This window comes from Salvelinus namaycush, chromosome 33 (assembly GCF_016432855.1).
Source record: "Salvelinus namaycush isolate Seneca chromosome 33, SaNama_1.0, whole genome shotgun sequence".
NCBI lineage: Eukaryota > Metazoa > Chordata > Actinopteri > Salmoniformes > Salmonidae > Salvelinus > Salvelinus namaycush.
In genome coordinates this window covers 19,495,727-19,513,547 of record NC_052339.1, presented here as the reverse complement: position 1 = coordinate 19,513,547, position 17,821 = coordinate 19,495,727, and the positions used below count along the sequence as shown (strand labels likewise).

At 42.0% G+C, this 17,821-nt stretch overlaps 1 protein-coding gene across 1 annotated transcript; it reads left to right on the top strand.

The window, feature by feature from the left end:
* Positions 1-7,041: 7,041 nt before the first annotated feature.
* Positions 7,042-16,709, top strand: LOC120027682 (chondrolectin-like). The gene is made up of 8 exons (XM_038972676.1): positions 7,042-7,141; positions 12,613-12,788; positions 12,945-13,138; positions 13,242-13,417; positions 13,700-13,750; positions 13,882-13,968; positions 14,160-14,256; positions 16,625-16,709. Exons 1-8 carry the CDS (start codon positions 7,042-7,044, stop codon positions 16,707-16,709), a joined length of 966 nt encoding a protein of 321 aa, XP_038828604.1.
* The last annotated feature ends 1,112 nt before the right edge of the window (positions 16,710-17,821 follow it).

Here is a 17,821-nt window from a genome sequence, read left to right as displayed (position 1 = left end):
AGTGTCAATGGAAGCCAGTTTGGATTTAGCTTCACTCCAATCACATCTCATTGAGAGCAATACGTCATTGACAGAAACAACTTGAATTGTTTCATCTCTTTGTGTTGTTGTCCTCCGGTGGGTAGCTAGCTAGCTAAAATTGTCCATTTCCTAAATTACCCATGGATGGAGATAAGGATTTGGACTTGTGGTTTTACTTAATTATCCGTACAGGCCAATGACTATAACGGCGATTCTGATCCAACCATAAATGCATACATTGTGCCCCTGGACTGAGAGGATGGAAGTTCAATATGCAGACAGATGTATAAGGCTAATGTTAACTAGCTAACGTTACCCGTGATTGGAAGTTAGGCTAGCGAGCAAGCATTTTAGCAAGGTAGCCTAGGACAAAAATAAATTAAAGTGTTTTGTCAACATGAAAGAGAGGAAGATGGCATTGGTGTTCCTCAACAAGTAGGGTGAGTCAACATGTTTTTTTTATACTTGCACGAACGCACGCGCACACACAGACACACACACACCCATACACAAAATCAGAACCATAGACAGCAAAATCAAATTTAGCTTATGTTGATTGGACTAAATTGTTTTTGGTATCGTTTAGTTGTTGCTGTAGTAGACTAAGCAGAGGTGATTTGATGATGTTGAAGTTGAAATGGTGCTGGAATAGCGGCGGCCGCTCCTGTTTTCTTTGCAACTTGCAGTAACTCTCCGTGGTTTTAAATAATTAGATGTTAAGTAGTCATTAACTTGCTTGATGATGCTGTAGATCAGGGGTGTCAAACTCATTCCACGGAGGGCCTAGTGTCTGCAGGTTTTTGGTTTTTCCTTTCAATAAAGCCCTAGACAACCAGGTGTGGGGAGTTCCTAACTAATTAGTGATGTTAATTCATCAATCAAGTACAAGGGAGGAGCGAAAACCCGCAGACACTCGGCCCCCCGTGGAATGAGTTTGACACCTGTGCTGTAGATCATGTAACTGTTTGTTACATGCAATATGCTCTGTGGACTTCACCGGACAGAGATTGCTCTCCGGTTTTGTGATGAAACAAAGGTGTGGTTGAATTTATTCTGACACTTTGTATTCTTATTGTCTCGGCCTTAGGCCTATACAGCGCATTTGGAAAGTATTCAGACCCCTTGACTTTTTCCACATTTTGTTATGTTACAGCCTTATTTTAAAATTGATTAAATAAAAACATGTCCTCCTCAATCTACACACAATACCCCATAATGACAAAGCAAAAACAGGTTTTAGAAATGTTTGCAAATGTATTAAAACAGAAATACCTTATTTACATAAGTATTCAGAACCTTTGCTATAAGACTCGAAATTGAGCTCAGGTTCATCCTGTTTCCATTGATCATCCTGGAGATGTCCACCTGTAGTGAATTCAATTGATTGAACATGATTTGGAAAGGCACACACCTGTCTATATAAGGTCCCACAGTTGACAGTGCATGTCAGAGCAAAAACTAAGCCATGACGTCGAAGGAATTGTCTGTAGAGAGCCAAGACAGGATTGTGTCAAGGCACAGATCTAGGGAATAGTACCAAAAAATGTCTACAGCATTGAAGGTCCCCAAGAACACAGTGGCCTCCAGCATTCTGAAATGGAAGAAGTTTGGTCCCACCAAGACTCTTCCTAGAGCTGCCAGCCCAGCCAAACTGAGCAATCGGGGGAGAAGGTCACTCTGACAGAGCTCCAGAGTTCCTCTGTGGAGATGCGAGAACCTTCCAGAAGGACAACTATTGTGGTAGTTATTGTCACATATAGGGACAGATATAATACTATAGAGCAAAAACATGTGTACATCAGACCACAGGAGGGGAAGGCGACACTTAAGTGCATAGGACAGCTGGACATACTAATGTTAGAGGGACACAAAGTCTACTAGTCCTAATAAGGGCAAACATATCGAAGAGCGCAACAAGCTAAACATAAGTACGAAGGCCAAAGACATAGGCCCATAGGATAGATGGACATATATTATTTTTAGGACATGAAGGGGTCCTGCTACCATTATAACCTAACTGAAAGCAGATATGGGCGTTATTGGGCGTGAACAAACAGGAAGCTTAAACTAAAAGATAATGGTGGCAGATGGACTGAGGGAAGTAACTTCATTTGCATATAGGGTGGACTCATATGCTGTATGTGTATAAGAACAGAGCCAGTGCTTAGGGAAGTGGGTTGTTCCGCGGACAAGCACGGCTTCTGATATTTTGTATTAAAAGCCTTTATTGAATTCACAAGTTCTTGTAAGTGTTATATTTGTAAGACGATTTTCCACCACACTATCTATGCAGCACCACCAATCAGGCCTTTATGGTAGAGTGGCTAGACGGAAGCCACTCCTCAGTAAAAGGTACATGACAGCCTGCTTGGAGTTTGCCAAAAGGCACCTAAAGACTCTCAGATCATGAGAAACAAGATTCTCTGGCCTGATGAAACCAAGATTGAACTATTTGGTCTGAATGCCAAGTGTCACTTCTGGAGGAGACCTGGCACCCTCCCTGCAGTGAAGCATGGGGATGGCAGCATCATGCTGTGGGGATGTTTTTCAGCGGCAGGGACTGGGAGACTAGTCAGGGTCGAGGGAAAGATGAACGGAGCAAAGTACAGAGAGATCCTTGATGGAAATCTGCTCCAGAGCACTCAGGACCTCAAACTTGTGCGACGGTTCACCTTCCAACAGGATAAAGACCCTAAGCACACAGCCAAGACAACGCAGGAGTGGCTTTGGGACATGTCTCTGAATGTCCTTGAGTGGCCCAACCAGATCCCGGACTTGAACCCGATCGAACATTTCTGGAGAGACCTGAAAATAGCTGTGCAGCGACTCTCCCCATCCAACCTGACAGAGCTTGAGAGGATCTGCAGAGAAGAATGGGAGAAACTCCCAAAATACAGGTGTGCCAAGTTTGTAGAGTCATACCCAAGAAGACATGAGGCTGTAATCGTTTCCAGAGGTGTTTCAACAAAGTACTGAGTAAAGGGTCTGAATACTTATCTGAATGTGATGTTATATGCAAAAAAATGTAAAACCATTTTTTGCTTTGTCATTATGTGGTAATGATAAGGGAGAAAAACTATTTCATCAATTTTAGAATAAGGCTGTAACGTAACAAAATGTGGAAAAAGTCAAGGGTTCTGACTACTTTCCGAATGCACTGTAGGTTTTTCTTGCTTGGGTTCCCCAGTGATTTTACCCACGCACCACTGCTCTCTTCTTTCTCCCACCCTGTCACTTTTCACAGACTGAATTGCAGGCCATTCTGGATGATTCCCTCGTGAGTGCTTAGAGGCTTCCTTTGCTTCCGTTCTCGGGGGAAAAAAGAGATGGAGGGATGGATGGATGGAGTGGGTAAATAGAGGAAGTAACGCCTATTCATCTTGAGAAGCCACTTGTCAATAAAGACAAAGTAGTGTAGAACAGACACATTTACAGTAGGGCCCTGTTCAATCAAATAGGTGTTTCGTGATAAGTCAAACTATAAGGGGTGAAGGCTCACCCTTTTTTTTTTTACAATCTAAAGTGCTTTGTAAATGCAACCATTATATGGGGTCTTGGCCACTGCCTGAAATACAATAGTAAGGCAAGAATGGCATATTTTTTCTTTTCTACCCTCAACATGACAGCCATGGAAATCAATGCATTTCACTCAATAGAATTCCAGTCAAAAAGAACTGAGCTGGAGTACATTTTTGTATTGATTTCCAATTTCATACATTGATTCTTGTGCAATTATTTGATTGCTCGTCACCGAGACACAGTGTATAGGCATCAACTATTGCTAAATGGACCCCCATACCAGTTGAACAATACCATATATAATCTTCGAAGATATTGTATCCTATTCATCCCAAGTGCCTTTTAGAAGCGCTAGTTTTCTTTCTATACAGTAATATCCCATTTAGTAAATCTGTCTCAAATTGATCTCCTCCAGGTCGCGGTGTGTGTGTGTGTGTGTACATACTGTTTTCAAGAGGTCAATACCAACGGTTATTAGTTCAGACCGCTCTCAGGTGGTCGAGGCCTCTGTGTACCCCAAAGGGGGCTCTTTAGAAGGGGTGCAGCCTACCCCCAGATGTTACCCCTCTTACCTAACGAGATTTGGTGGATCCGTCACAGTCTCTGAGTGGAGTTTAGGGGCAATAAAACTGTTCTAACAGAGATTGACACTTTTTAAACACAATTACTTAAAAAGGCTTGAAATGGTACATTTAAATACTATCTCTTTATGGCCTGGTGAAGGGGGCCTTGACACACAATATTTTTAAGGCTAAGCGAGAGAGAGAGAGAAAGAGAGAGAGAGAGACAGAAAGACGGGTGAAAATGGAGAGAGAAAGCAGCCAAGACAAACGCCTTTTCTGACCCATGTACTGTATGTCCACACATGCTTTCACAGCAGAATGACTACTATGATGAAGAAGAAGATGATGAGGAGCAGCTGGACAGTGATGCCATTAATGATGATGATGTTCAGGGATTGGCCGCTGCCCGTGTCCATTCAGACAGCCGCCTCAGCAGGACCCGATTCAGCTGCCCCAGTTACTGCCCCACTCACTTTTCTGCAAGCTGGCCCTTTCCTCTGCCCGATGGCACTCAAACTCAGCTCCATCCTCCGTCTTTTTTATGATTACCCCACATTTCCTTTCTTCTCTATCCCTCACTCTTTTTCTCTCCCTCTCGCTCTCTCTGTCCTTTTCTCTCTCTCTCTCTGTTTCCCTCTCTCCCTCTCTCACAAACCCTCTCTCGCTTTCTTTCTTATTTTCTGTCTTTCTTATCTATTCTCATTTCCTGACAGTTCATGTTTAATCTGGCCTCTTGATGATGATGATGGCAGCAGCAGCTGTAATAATGCTCTGGCCACTTTATTGATAATGTGTCAGAGAATATCTTAGTGTCGTTATTGAACACCTCCCGTCCGACCAGAAAACCCCAATTGCATTTACCCATTTACCGAAGAGGAGGGTGGAGAGGAAGGAGGGATGAATAGAGAGAGGAGGAGAGTAGGGAGGGGGGCATAAGCGATCAATATCTAACAGTGAATTAAGTAATAGCATATTTTGTGTCAATGCATATTACAGCGTGTTTAACAGCAGAGGGCCATAACAGCCTTGCTCCATATCGCTATAGCGACCAGATCAATACAACACAGAGAGAGAGGGCCTGTCTGCCAGACAATGTCATTGGCTATCATCATAACTATATGAAATTGTGGGAGAACAATATGAAAATAATTTCGATATTTTGGTGTTCTACCAATTTGATGCCTTTTAAGAAGTGTGACTTGGTCCCAACATTTTTTAGATTTCACCCAATTTTAACATTGTCATAAAGAGCACGTTTAACGTAATAAAAACATGTTTTCCATCTCAAGGTTATCAATAAAAAATTATAATATAGTAAGTGCCTATTAAGAGCCAAATAAAGTAACATAGTTGACTGTAACAGGGTTGATGATTTCATGTTAAATCAGCCACAAATCACCTTGTGACAGAGGGAATGGAAGCTTGTTGTGCGCAACAGGGAGGGTCAGTTGAATGCAAGATTCACCAATTTTTTTTTATTGCTAAAACATTTCTAATCAGTCTATCTATGGGTAACAGGGTTGATGTGTTATGCTCGACGCCTCAGTTCTTCACCACAAAACACCAGAAAATGGTCAAGAAGAGTAGAACCAGCTCACCTGCTTTTACACCATGATTTGACTATTAGATGTTCAATGTTTCTTTAAAAATATATATTTTACATGCAATAGTTTCACTATTTTAAAACAAGAGTTAAATTCACTTAACAGAGTTCAGCTTAAAATGAACGGACAAATGTAAATGAATCACTAATCACATGAAATGAATAGTAATCTTCAGAAATGACTGTCAAAGCAACAAAATAACTAGGGCTTTACAATGATGGTGTAAACTTGGAGACTTTGGGTTGAAGTCTTCCTAGAAGTGACACAGGAATGACTGAGGGATATGTCAAAATGCTGAATTTATTCATATAAAAACAAATCTGATTTATTTAATTATCCATGTGGTCTATATTAAAGCATCATTCATTTAATATACAGGCTTTTAAAATTCAATATTGGTGCACAATTTCTAATTAAAGGGACACAAGAGGCACTCATTTGATGGAACAACCCATTTACCTCTGGTCTCTGGCCTGGCATATTAGTATGCGTTTTTATTTTATTACTCTCCCAAGGCTCTGGTGTATAGATATAGTTTCCATCTATTTTGATTGGATTTGACAGTTGAAAGGGGGGGGGGGGGGGTTGGTTAAGTCCCAGGTGGCTACCGTGGTGACCCCAAGCCAGGACAGCTAATATACATACAATGTAGCCTCCCTCTGTGTCAGCGTACCTGCCAAGAGTTCTGAACCTTTAAGACACCAGCATGCAGGAGTAACCCTCTAGAACTGGACTCTCAAATGTAGTATAGTTTATATTTTAGTGAACCGTATTGTAGCTTAATCCTAATATTAGTTTATAGTTTGACGCATTTGCTTAAAGTGTTCATGCAATTATATTCCATCTAATCTCAAGCATGCTATCAATGGATTTCGCACATATAGATTGGGGAGGGGTGCGAGGCACGTGTCACGAGGCTAATTAAATAGTCGGTGGGGCGCGAGGTGACAGCTGTGTGTGGTCGATCAGTTGCAGAGGGACTCAGCAACGAGAGAAGGAAAGGGAGGGGGATCAATAAGCGCGCCTGTGGGAGCCACTTTCGCAGTTTCACTGTCTCTGGTGGGCTGTCTGCACGAGGCGAGCCCCCGTTCTTAGAACATTTTCCGGTCCTCGAGCGCGTGAGGGTGCCGGTACGAATCCCATTAGAGCATCTTGCTCACTGCAAAGTAAAAACCGGAAATTTGGGTGGAAACCATGACAACAGCAGAGACTGAGAACAGAGTCGCAGTCAACAAACTGGCAGTAGACCGGTGAACTCTAATGTGAGCGAAGGAGCTTTTTTATTTTTACAATACCATTTTTATTTCAAAGCTCAGGCTTTTCCTCTGTCAAGTATGCAATCATCTAAGAAGAGCGCGGAGCAGAATATCCTGAGAGTTCTATGCGGAGTGATGGTCATGGCCTCGAGCGGTCACGGCGCAAGAGTTGTCAGTGGTAAGTTGATGATGTGATCATTTTTATGGTCAGTTTTTCACATATTGGTCTACTTTCAATGATCGTATAAAACAAATAAGCGTTATAAAATAATAACATTTGAATATTGGTGGTATTTCTGTTATCTTCAAGATAAGAATAATCAAATAATAATTCCTTAACCATTCTCATCAAACAATAATCTCAACCATAAAGTACCAGTAAAATGTTATCTTTTGTGACTAGGTTAAAGTTATAGGCCTATAGCTCATCATCATCATAAACACCACCACCATCATCATCATTAAAATTAGATGGACATTTGTGAATTTTGTTAGGATTGGAAAATATACATCAATCTATAAGATTAGGTTATCTGACACAAAGAAACATTTTTTCCACATGGAATCATGTTTTCTATTCCTTCCATTGTTCATGTCAAAAATGTAATTACATGTAAACTGCTACAGTTTTGCTTTTATTGCATTGCTACAGTTACATGTGTATGAATGTGTGTGTGAGCCTGTTAGAGTTGGTTTACCCTGGAAACTGGATTTATTGGTTTTATTGATTGTAAAGATTGAGTCTATTTACTGTTCCTTCCCTCTGTGACTAAATGTAGGAATATCTATGATTTACATTAGACTGCTATTCTACATGTGTCAGGGCTGTCGGTGTCATAGGACAGGCAGCTGACTTAACATGTTTGCATTCAAATCCATGACATACTGTAGAGAGAGAGCAAAGAGAGAGAGAGAGAGTCTTATAGTCAGACAGATGACAGATGGGGAGAGTGGACAACTTTTATTTCATTAGTGGTGAGATATGCCCCTCTTTAACCTAAAATGTCCTTACTATGTGATTTAGTCTAAATAAACTGAAAAAGTGGCACAGATGAGGGAGAAGACAAAGTGACAGAGGGAGAATCAGTGAGAGAGAGGGGTTGATGTTCCAAGATAGGGAAAGTGCAGAGGATGAAAAGGGGATGAGGAAGAGGGGTGAAGGAGAGAAACAGAGGAAGAGGTGAAGGAAGAGGTGAAGGAGGAGGTGAAGGAAGAGGTGAAGGAGGAGGTGAAGGAAGAGGAGGCTGTTAGAGGAAAAGAAAGGGAAAGAACTGATGAATATGTGGATCTGAGGAATCAGAGCAGAGGAGGCCGGATAGAGGGAACCAATGAATAAAGGAGAGAGAGCGAGAGAGGAAGAAAGAAAGGGAGAAAGGAAAACGATGACGCTTTGGGTTGAGAAGAAGAATTTTGAGGTATCAGAACAGGAAGATGAGGCAGGATGGATGGAGGGAATGAACGAAGAGAGGAAGAAAGAGAGAAAGGGGGTGAAAATGCTGAGTCTGTTGGTCGTCTGTGCGCCCCGGTCCAAAGTGATGATAGTGCAGATCTGATCTAGACCAGGCAGCCAATCATTTAAAGTACCTCCTGGCCACACTGCTAATGTTATTATTAGGCCTCTTTAACTGCCTGTGTATTAATCACTGGTATTATTCACTGATGCACGCATGCATGCATACACACACACACGCACACACACACACACACATATTCGTGTACACACACACACGTTTTTTTATGAGTCAGTCCAGAATCTGGGCCAGATCCGCCACTTTTCACCCACTTAACTGCCATCATAGAGTACAGCTTTATAATGCTGAATATTGTGTGCTGCATGTGTGTGATTATATTTGTGTGTATGTGTGTACCTGTGTGCGTGCATACTTGTGAAAGTACACGTGTCTACTCTGTGTTTGTGGGTGTGTCTACTCTGTGTTTGTGGGTGTGTCTATTCTGTGTTTGTGGGTGTGTCTCCTCTGTGTTTGTGTATACGTACAGTACAGCATGACTGCTGCTTACTGTAAATGTCATATCAGTGTGTGAACACATCCAGTAAAAGTACGTTTGTGAGCGGTAACAAGGCTGTTCTAGAAGTGGGCCTCCAGCCTACAGTGTGATCAGCAGCCCTGTTACTACAGTCAGTTAGCTAGAGTCACTTCCTGATTGACAGAAGACGGTAAATTCTAAGGTACTGAGAGGATGCGAATGCGATGACCACATCCTTTTGGCGGGAAGCCAAAAGTCGTTAAGGGTGTATGTGTGGGAGGGGGTCGAGGGATTGTGTACAACTGATAAGTTCAATGGAGATGTTTGCATTCACTTAAGACCTTCAAACCACTTCTTAAGATCAACAGAGAGGTATCTGAGTCACTGAGGTATCACTAATATGAACTGATTTTTAGATTGATAAATTAGTTGTTTGGTGAGGTGGTTGATTGACAGGTGGGTTGGTTGATTTGTGGACTGGTTGATTGACAGGTGGGTTGGTTAATTTGTGGAATGGTTGATGGATGTACTGACCGGTGGAGGGGCTGATTGGGTGTAGATACAGTAGTCTGGTGGATTTACTGATCACTGATTAGATGATGGATGGTTTGTCAGATAGATGGAGGGAGGAAAAGACAAACACAGCCACGGCCACAGGAATGAGTAGAGAACAAGGAAGTACCTTGATTTTGAAACGGTGGTGGAACCATTACTTGATGGCATTGGCTGTATTACTGGCATACTGATCTCGGCAAACAAGAACTGAAAATCTCACGTAAATTACTACCATATATGTTACGTAGTCTGTCCACGATAGATTACCGGCATACAGTAGTTGCCTAAATTGACTCCTATTGCATACAACTGACACAGATAGATTTGACATAATTGTTCATTGATTAATTAATCAATCCTTATGTAAATTGTTTACTTACAATTAGGGTAGTGACGGTCATGGAATTTTGTATGACGGTAATTGGCCAGCCAAGTGACCGCGGTCACTGTAATAATCGTTTGAATATACTTATTTTTTGAAGACGCACATTTTCGGCTCTCCTCCGCTCCTGACTGCATGTGCTGCCATAGAAATAGAAGGAATAGAATGGGCGTCCCCATTCGAGTCAGTGATAGCATAGTGAGTGGAATGATGGCCATTGCGTTGAGCAGAGTAGGAAGTAAAAGCAGGAAGAAAAAGCAGGAAGTGTACCCATCAATATGTGCTGTGATTTGTTGATTCAACTCAACTAACATTACAAAAAATACATTCCATGGCCTGTGCCACATACGTTAACATCATCTGAATAAACATTCTAGGGCTGTTGTGGTGACAGTATTACCACCACACCGACGTTCACGAGTCATGACGGCAGTCAAATTCCACGTGACCGTTTAGTCACGGTAATTTGGCTTCTCCAAGCTCTGATGCTGCTGAAGGTCTTTTGTAGCCTATCAAACTTGCAAACTGCCCGGTACTCAGCACTCTATTATCCTTCTAATCATTCTGACATATACCTGGCTGAAATGAAAATAAACCACGAAAAAAGCGTCCTCCATTCACTATTTAAATGCCAAGATGACATGTATTTTTTCCCCCTTCCTGTTTTGAGACTGGTGCATGATAACGGCCCATTCTAAATCAAAACTAATTTCACACATATATTATTTAGTATATGTAAAGACAAGATTAAATCAAGAATAGTCTGATGGGTGACAATATTAGCCTATCACTTGTGAATGATGCCCAGTTTGTGTGCAGTAAGGCAAGAAACAGTGCATCACTCCCCCCCACTTTTTCAAATCATAGTCGCACACCTCAGCCCATAGGCCTATATGTTTTGAAAAGGTTTGTATCACAACTAAAGTGGCCAAACAACTTCTTCAAATGAAGCACATTAATCCGCTTTACAAGGTGTTTAGAGCCTAACTGGCATACATACGCAGCGCGTGACTTTCAAGTTTGGGGAAGATCATTTTCACCATAAAAATACACCTTTATTATAAAAGCCTTACATGCATAATCGCATTTGCGGTCACTTTTGAGATTTGTGTTTTCCCGCTAATTGATTGCATTTTGGAACATTTGAGCTTATGCCGTATGCGCATTGCAACACTTATAATGTGAAGAAATAGCCTAATAGTTTATGAACATTTTAAGCTAATAGTTCTGATCCGTTGCATCAGCCTCATTTGCTTTTAAAATGTTTTTTTTTGATGCTAGTGATTATATTAATTTGGGATCTATCCTATCTCACAACTGTCCCAGACGATGCATTGAATATTTATTTCTCGCACAGAATAGAATAGGTCAACTCTTTGTACTATGGGGGATAGTAGATTGACATAGGCTAGTGCTTTTGCTGTCTGTTAGGCCTACTCATCTTGTTGGCTGACAAAGGAAATGTGGACAGTTCTTCCAATATCTTCAATATGCGCCTCGGAATTGGCCAAGGACGCACACATGTGTGTCTTCACTTGTAGCCTGTGAGAAGGACCCGATCATGTGATGGACATTGGCTAATAAGAATTGAGATATCTCAGAGAGCCATGTGAGTGAGAGGTGCTTCGGAGCACGCTGCCGGGGGAATTATAATTATTAGATTCAGCACAAGGGCACAACAGCCACTGGCCGCAAAAGGCATGGATTTTTTTAGGGGGCATTATGGCCAAGCAAAGGGGATGTCGCCGGGAAATTCGAGGCATTATCAAGTGTTTGTCAAATTGTGAATGAGAGACTGATGAAGTGTGTACAGGCTGCACAAAAAACAAAGCAAAGCTCATGCCTTTCATGCAACTTTTTTCAAATCATCATTAGAGTCACATCATGTAGCCTTAGAATGTATTAAAAATCTAAACATATAGCCCAACGTAACTCTAAATTAAGCAGATAGGAGGACCTGTTTCTTTTTTAACCGCTCCACAAAGAATAGCCGCATGTGTGCACTCCCTCAAATCGTTTGGAAAAAATATCCTTTCTATTTTATTCAGCTATTGTATTCTTCATACTATAAAATAATATAAAATAATGCCACGGAATTCTAAGCAAATCTTGTTTACTAAATGAACTAGTGTAGCCTACAGCCATATGGCATAGCCAGATCCGGGCCTAACATAAGGACAACTCACAGTATGCTATTCTGTTAATCTGAAATAGACTACATTTTCTTCATGTCATATTTCTTTAGACCTGTCTAAAATAAGTCATGGATTTATTGGCATAGTGTAGGCTATTTTAAATGGATTTATTATACTTTTAGAAAAATGTAAATGTTCCAAAGGTCTGCATCAGTCCCTTGTAGGCTACTGTATGCATGGAAGTAAGGAGATGCTAAATGTATTTTTGTCAATTACCTTGAGACCGGCAGTTATTTGCTTGACAATCACCGGCTAACAAAGTTTCATGACCGTCACAGCCCTATAACATTCCCATGAACATTTTTGCATCACAATACCAGGCAGCAATTTCGAGTGTACCCATGATTTTACCAGTCAATTAGCCAGAGGTCCCAAGACCCTTCTATTCATTCTATTTCTATGTGTGCTGCTGATGCAGGGAGGGGGGGCATTCCGATCTTCATCCATAACCGTCGGTTACATGGTTAGAAGGTAATTGTGCGAGCCCTACATGCAATCAATAGATAGATTGATGATCTCATTTGCCTCCAGGTCAGACGGTGTGTCAGGGAGGGGAGGAGCGTCCATGCTATAAGATTGCCTACTTCCGGGAAATGACCAGCCGGATTGCATTCAGCGAGGCCAGACAGGCATGTGAGATGGACGGAGGGTCGTTGCTGAGTGTAGAGAGCGCTGCGGAGCAGAGACACATAGAACACCTGCTACAGGTCAGTGTGTGTGTGTGTGTGTGTTTGCGCGTGTGTGTGTGACAGTACAAACAACAACACCAAAAACACCTCCTCAAAGTGCTCCAATCATGAACATGTTAATATATTTCTTATTTACTTATAATATACTTACAATATATATATTATTTCTTACAGGAGCTTCGGACCTCCTCAACAGGAGCAGGGACAGAAACGGGGGTAGGAGCAGGTACCGGTAATGGAGGAATAGCAGACGGGGATTTCTGGATCGGGCTGATGAGGACAGAAGGAGAACACACACAGGAAAACGGCGGCTTCGCCTCCTGTCCTGACCTCTACCTCTGGACCGATGGGAGTGTGTCCCAATTCAGGTGTGTATGTTTCACACAGCAACTGTTACTTTGGTGAGGCTTTTGTGTATGTCTGTATTTTAATTTGAATATGTGTATTATTGTGTGTGATTGTGTGTGTTAGGAACTGGTATTTTGACGAGCCGTCGTGCGGAGGGGAGGCATGTGTAGTGATGTACCACCAGCCTACAGCGCTCCATGGGCTGGGCGGGGCCTACATGTACCAGTGGAACGATGACAGGTGCAACATGAAGCACAACTTCATCTGCAAGTACGAACCAGGTACGCAGCATCACACAGGTACGCAGCATCACACAGGTACGCAGCATCACACAGGTACGCAAATGTCACGGCAGATGAGATGAGTTCTGTGTGTTTTGTCGAGTGTTCTATACGTTTCCCTTTTAAAAGGTTGTTATATCTATTTTTTATTCTAAAAAAAAGTATACCCCCCTTTTTCTCCCAATTTTGTGATATCCAATTGCGATCCAATTGTGTTTTAGCCTGGTAAAACATTACACTAACAGAAATGCATATCAGTTTTGTTTAATCAAGTTTTTTCTGATTCTGATGTTGATCCAGAGAGCCGTCTGGGGAAGGAGCAGGGGGACAGGCCTGGAGCTCGTGACCCAGGTGAGGAGGCACACACTGGGGCATAGCCCAGCCACATCAGCCCCACTCCTGGAGGTCAGCATGGTTGACTGCATGAGGGTATCAGTTAGTATATCCCTTTTTGATTCAGTATCTTTGTCTGTCTGTCCCAGATGTGGCGGTGGTGCAGGCAGATGAGGTCAAACAATCCGGACCAAGTGAGGACGACGCCCCACACGTAGTCATAGCTGGAACCTCAGGTGAGACCGGTGGAGGTGAGACAGGTGGAGGTGAGACAGGGAGGTGAGACAATTAAATGGTATGGCAGGACACCAGAAAGTGAGACATGTGGTGTAGCGATGATATGGAATGTAAGACAGTGTTTAAATAGAGTGTAATTGCTGAAATAGTCTCTCTGGAGCTCCATCTCTGCTCTATCCTCCTTCTGCAGGTATGCTGCTGGTTTATGTAATCATCCCCACCATCCCTCTGCTGCTGCTCATCCTGGTGGCTTCTGGGACTTGCTGTTTCCAGATGTTTAGTAAGAGGTGAGACATGACACACCACTGCAACAACAGAAACTTCAACTCCCTATGGTACAACACAACTGAACAGACTAAGTCCCCGGTGTCCCCAGTACTGTCTCCCGGGTGGCGCAGTGGTCTAGGGCACTGCATCGCAGTGCTAGCTGCGCCACCAGAGTCTCTGGGTTCACGCCCAGGCTCTGTCGCAGCCGGCCGCAACCGGGAGGTCCGTGGGGCGACGCACAATTGGCATAGCGTCGTCCGGGTTAGGGAGGGTTTGGCCGGTAGGGATATCCTTGTCTCAGTATGTAAAATGTAATAAAATGTATGCACTCTACTGTAAGTCGCTCTGGATAAGAGCGTCTGCTAAATGACTAAAATGTAAAATGTAAAATGTACTGCCTTACTGATAACAACTTCACTAAAATATCAATCTATGATCCTCATACAAACCAATCGTATAATATTCTCTTATATACTCCTCTTTCTCTCATTATCAATCACACTTACACTCCCATCAACTCTTTTTTTTTTAATTCCTTGAATTGGCATACTCAAAATTAATCAGAGAAACAGCTCAATCTGTGAACCCTACCCCCCCCCTGTTCATCCACTAATGGATGGGTCCAGTCCCCCCGTTCCTGTGCTGTGATGGATGGGTCTGGGCTGTAATTGTTTGGTAAGAACAGTGCTTACTCAGTCATAATCACTGGCATAACACAAGGACGCCTTGTTAGCAAAGAGTCATTTAGCATAACAGCCCTGGCCACTGGCTCAGCCCTCTGTCATTAATTATTATTGTGATTGTGTGTAGGCGATGTGCGTGTGTGTGTGTGTGTGTTACCCTACTCTGGCAACAGATAGGGTAACACATTCTATGATTTCTGGGTCGATAGCTGGGCCCGGTCGATGGCGTTCCTACAATAACCAAAGTGCAACTCCAGCACATTGTATAATGCCAACCAACCTCCCTACCCCGCTACTGTGACTTTACATCTCCTATATAGACACTCCCAGCTCTCCTCTGCCTTGATTGGGCAGCAACTTTGTTTTTTTAATTTATCCAGTTTAGTATCGCTGTCCGTCTGATTTGATGTTTATTTAAAAGTGGTGTAATGTACTTGAAGTAAAAATACTTGAAAGAACTACTTCAGTAATTTTTGGGGATATCTGTACTTTACTATTTCTATTTTTGCCAACTTTATTTTTTACTTCACTACATCCAAATGTTTAAAAAAATGTACACCCAAAAGTACTTGTTACATTTTGAATGCTTAGAAGGACAGGACAATTGTCTAATTCACACACTTATCAAGAGAACATCCTTGGTCATCCCTACTGCCACTGATCTTGCGGACTCATTAAACACAAACGCTCATTAAACACAATTCTTCATTTGTAAATTAATGTCTGAGTGTTGGAGTGTGCCTCTGGCTATCCGTAAATTAAAACAAGAAAATTGTGCTGTCTGGTTTGCTTAATATAAGGAATTGGAATTGATTTATACTTTTACTTTTGATACTTAAGTATATTTTAGCAATTACATTTACATTTGATACTTAAGTATATTTAAACCAAATACTTTTAGAATTTTACTCAAGTAGTATTTTACTGGGTGACTTTCACTTTTACTTGAGTCATTTTCTTTTAAGGTATCTTTACTCTTACTCAAATATGACAATTGGTACTGTTTCCACCACTGGTTTTTAACATATTTCCGATAGCTGGGGAACTGAGAGGGAATATACAGACAGAGACCAGTTAATCACGCCTCTGACTCCCGCCTGCCGCAGTAAAATTCTTCCTGAAACGCTCCCAAAGCCCTAACGCGGCTAGAAGGGATCAAGCTTTTGTCAAATGAACGTCAAAAGTTGAAATGTTTTGCATTTAACCTAATTATCCTAACCTGCTATGCTAATTCTCCTAACCTGCTACATTAATTATCCTAACCTGCTATGTTAATTATTATTACCTGCTTCGTTAATTATTCTAACCTGCTTCGTAAATGTTTCTAACCTGCTACAAAAAGTCAAATCTGATGTTAATCTGATTTGACGCTAGGGTCATGACCCTTCTAGCCATGACTCTAGCGCGTGTGAGGTCTCTCCTTTACAACAGGCGACACACTTGAACTTACAACACGACAAACGCGATCTGAGGAAATATGAGTTATGAGGAGTTATGAGTAGGCAAGGATCCAGAGTTTTATCGCTGGGTATGGCTGGCACAGAAGTGTTTGTGTGAGCAACAGCTCTCGTGTTTAACACACACACGCACACAACCACACACGTACACACAGTTTTGTTTTACGATTCATCTGTGGTTCTACTATTCTAATTTAGTTTTGTTCTACTATTGTTCATTCTGTTTCCGTTGTTTTTATTTCATAAAGCAAACCACGGACCAAAACCAGTGTTAACCACCAATCAACGCTCTGGATCTCCAAGACACCCAAGACAGACAGCATGGAAGTATGAATGGCAGGTTACATCACAAACAAGATAAACAGATCAGGCAGAACTAACTGAATGATACCTCTCTTTCCCTGATACTATCCTTGTTCCAAATACATCTAACTATCCACCTCAACCAATGACCTGCTCTCCTCTTCTGCATTTCCTTTGTTCAATTTGTTCATGTCTCCACCGCTCTGTTTAGTTTTTCCTTATTTCCTTTCTCCTCCCCTCTCCTCCCCTCCACCCCTCCTGTCCTGTCCTCCTGTTAATGTGTTCCAGCAAACAAAAATGAAACGACTTAATGGATAATTTGGCAATCCTCGTACCTCTCTGATATCAAGGTAAACCTATCGTGTTGCCTTTTCCCATTGCTGCTGTTGCCAGGGAGTTTTTGCTGGAATCCTGGTGTCTGTACGCATGTGTGAGTGTGAGCATGCTACCGTTTGTGTACACTAATGTGTGTGTGTGTGTTACATTAATTGGTTCCAAACAGAGGAAGTAATTAACTATCAGTAATTAAGGGTGGTGCGAGGGGGACCCTGATAAAACAAGGAATTGAACAATCCCCTGTGACCAGGAATAGGGTCAGAGCCACTTAACACATCACACAGATTTACTCCTGAACAGCAGCACACAGCAAGGGGTAAGAGGGGAGGGAGAGTGGGGAGAGGAGGGAGTGGGGGAAAAGAGGAACATTTAAGGGAAAGTGAATAAAAGATAAAAAGAGAGGGAAAGAGTGGGAAAAGAGGCAGGGAGGGGGAAAATAGGGAAATAGGACTTTAAAATGGAAATTGAAGTGTGTTGTTTGATCTGCTTCCCGTTGTTCAGGGTTTAGTACTAGCTTAACTCTCTGTTCCCTCACCGGGGAGCTATGTCTCAGACAGATCAGTCAGCTAAATGACTTTCCTAAATGTCCTGAAAAAAAATGATTACCTAGTTATTATAGAAAGAGGAACTTGAAAACATACTGAACTGATTATCTGTGTCTGTTGTCATGCAGAGGGACATTATCAACGTTGACCATGACTTTCTGTTGTGAAGGTATAACGCTATTTCTTATTCTTCTTGTTATCCAAAACGACACACTATGTTTTGGGAGAGGTCGCTACCAAGATGAGGACCAAAGCTAGTGA

Bases quoted from the DNA above. Each gene is read 5' to 3' on its own strand.
- LOC120027682 (XM_038972676.1), top strand. From the start codon at position 7,042: ATGCAATCATCTAAGAAGAGCGCGGAGCAGAATATCCTGAGAGTTCTA. The intron at 13,139-13,241 runs GTGTGTATGTTT...TGTGTGTGTTAG, and splicing joins GGGAGTGTGTCCCAATTCAG to GAACTGGTATTTTGACGAGC. The intron at 13,418-13,699 runs GTACGCAGCATC...ATGTTGATCCAG, and splicing joins AGGTACGCAGCATCACACAG to AGAGCCGTCTGGGGAAGGAG.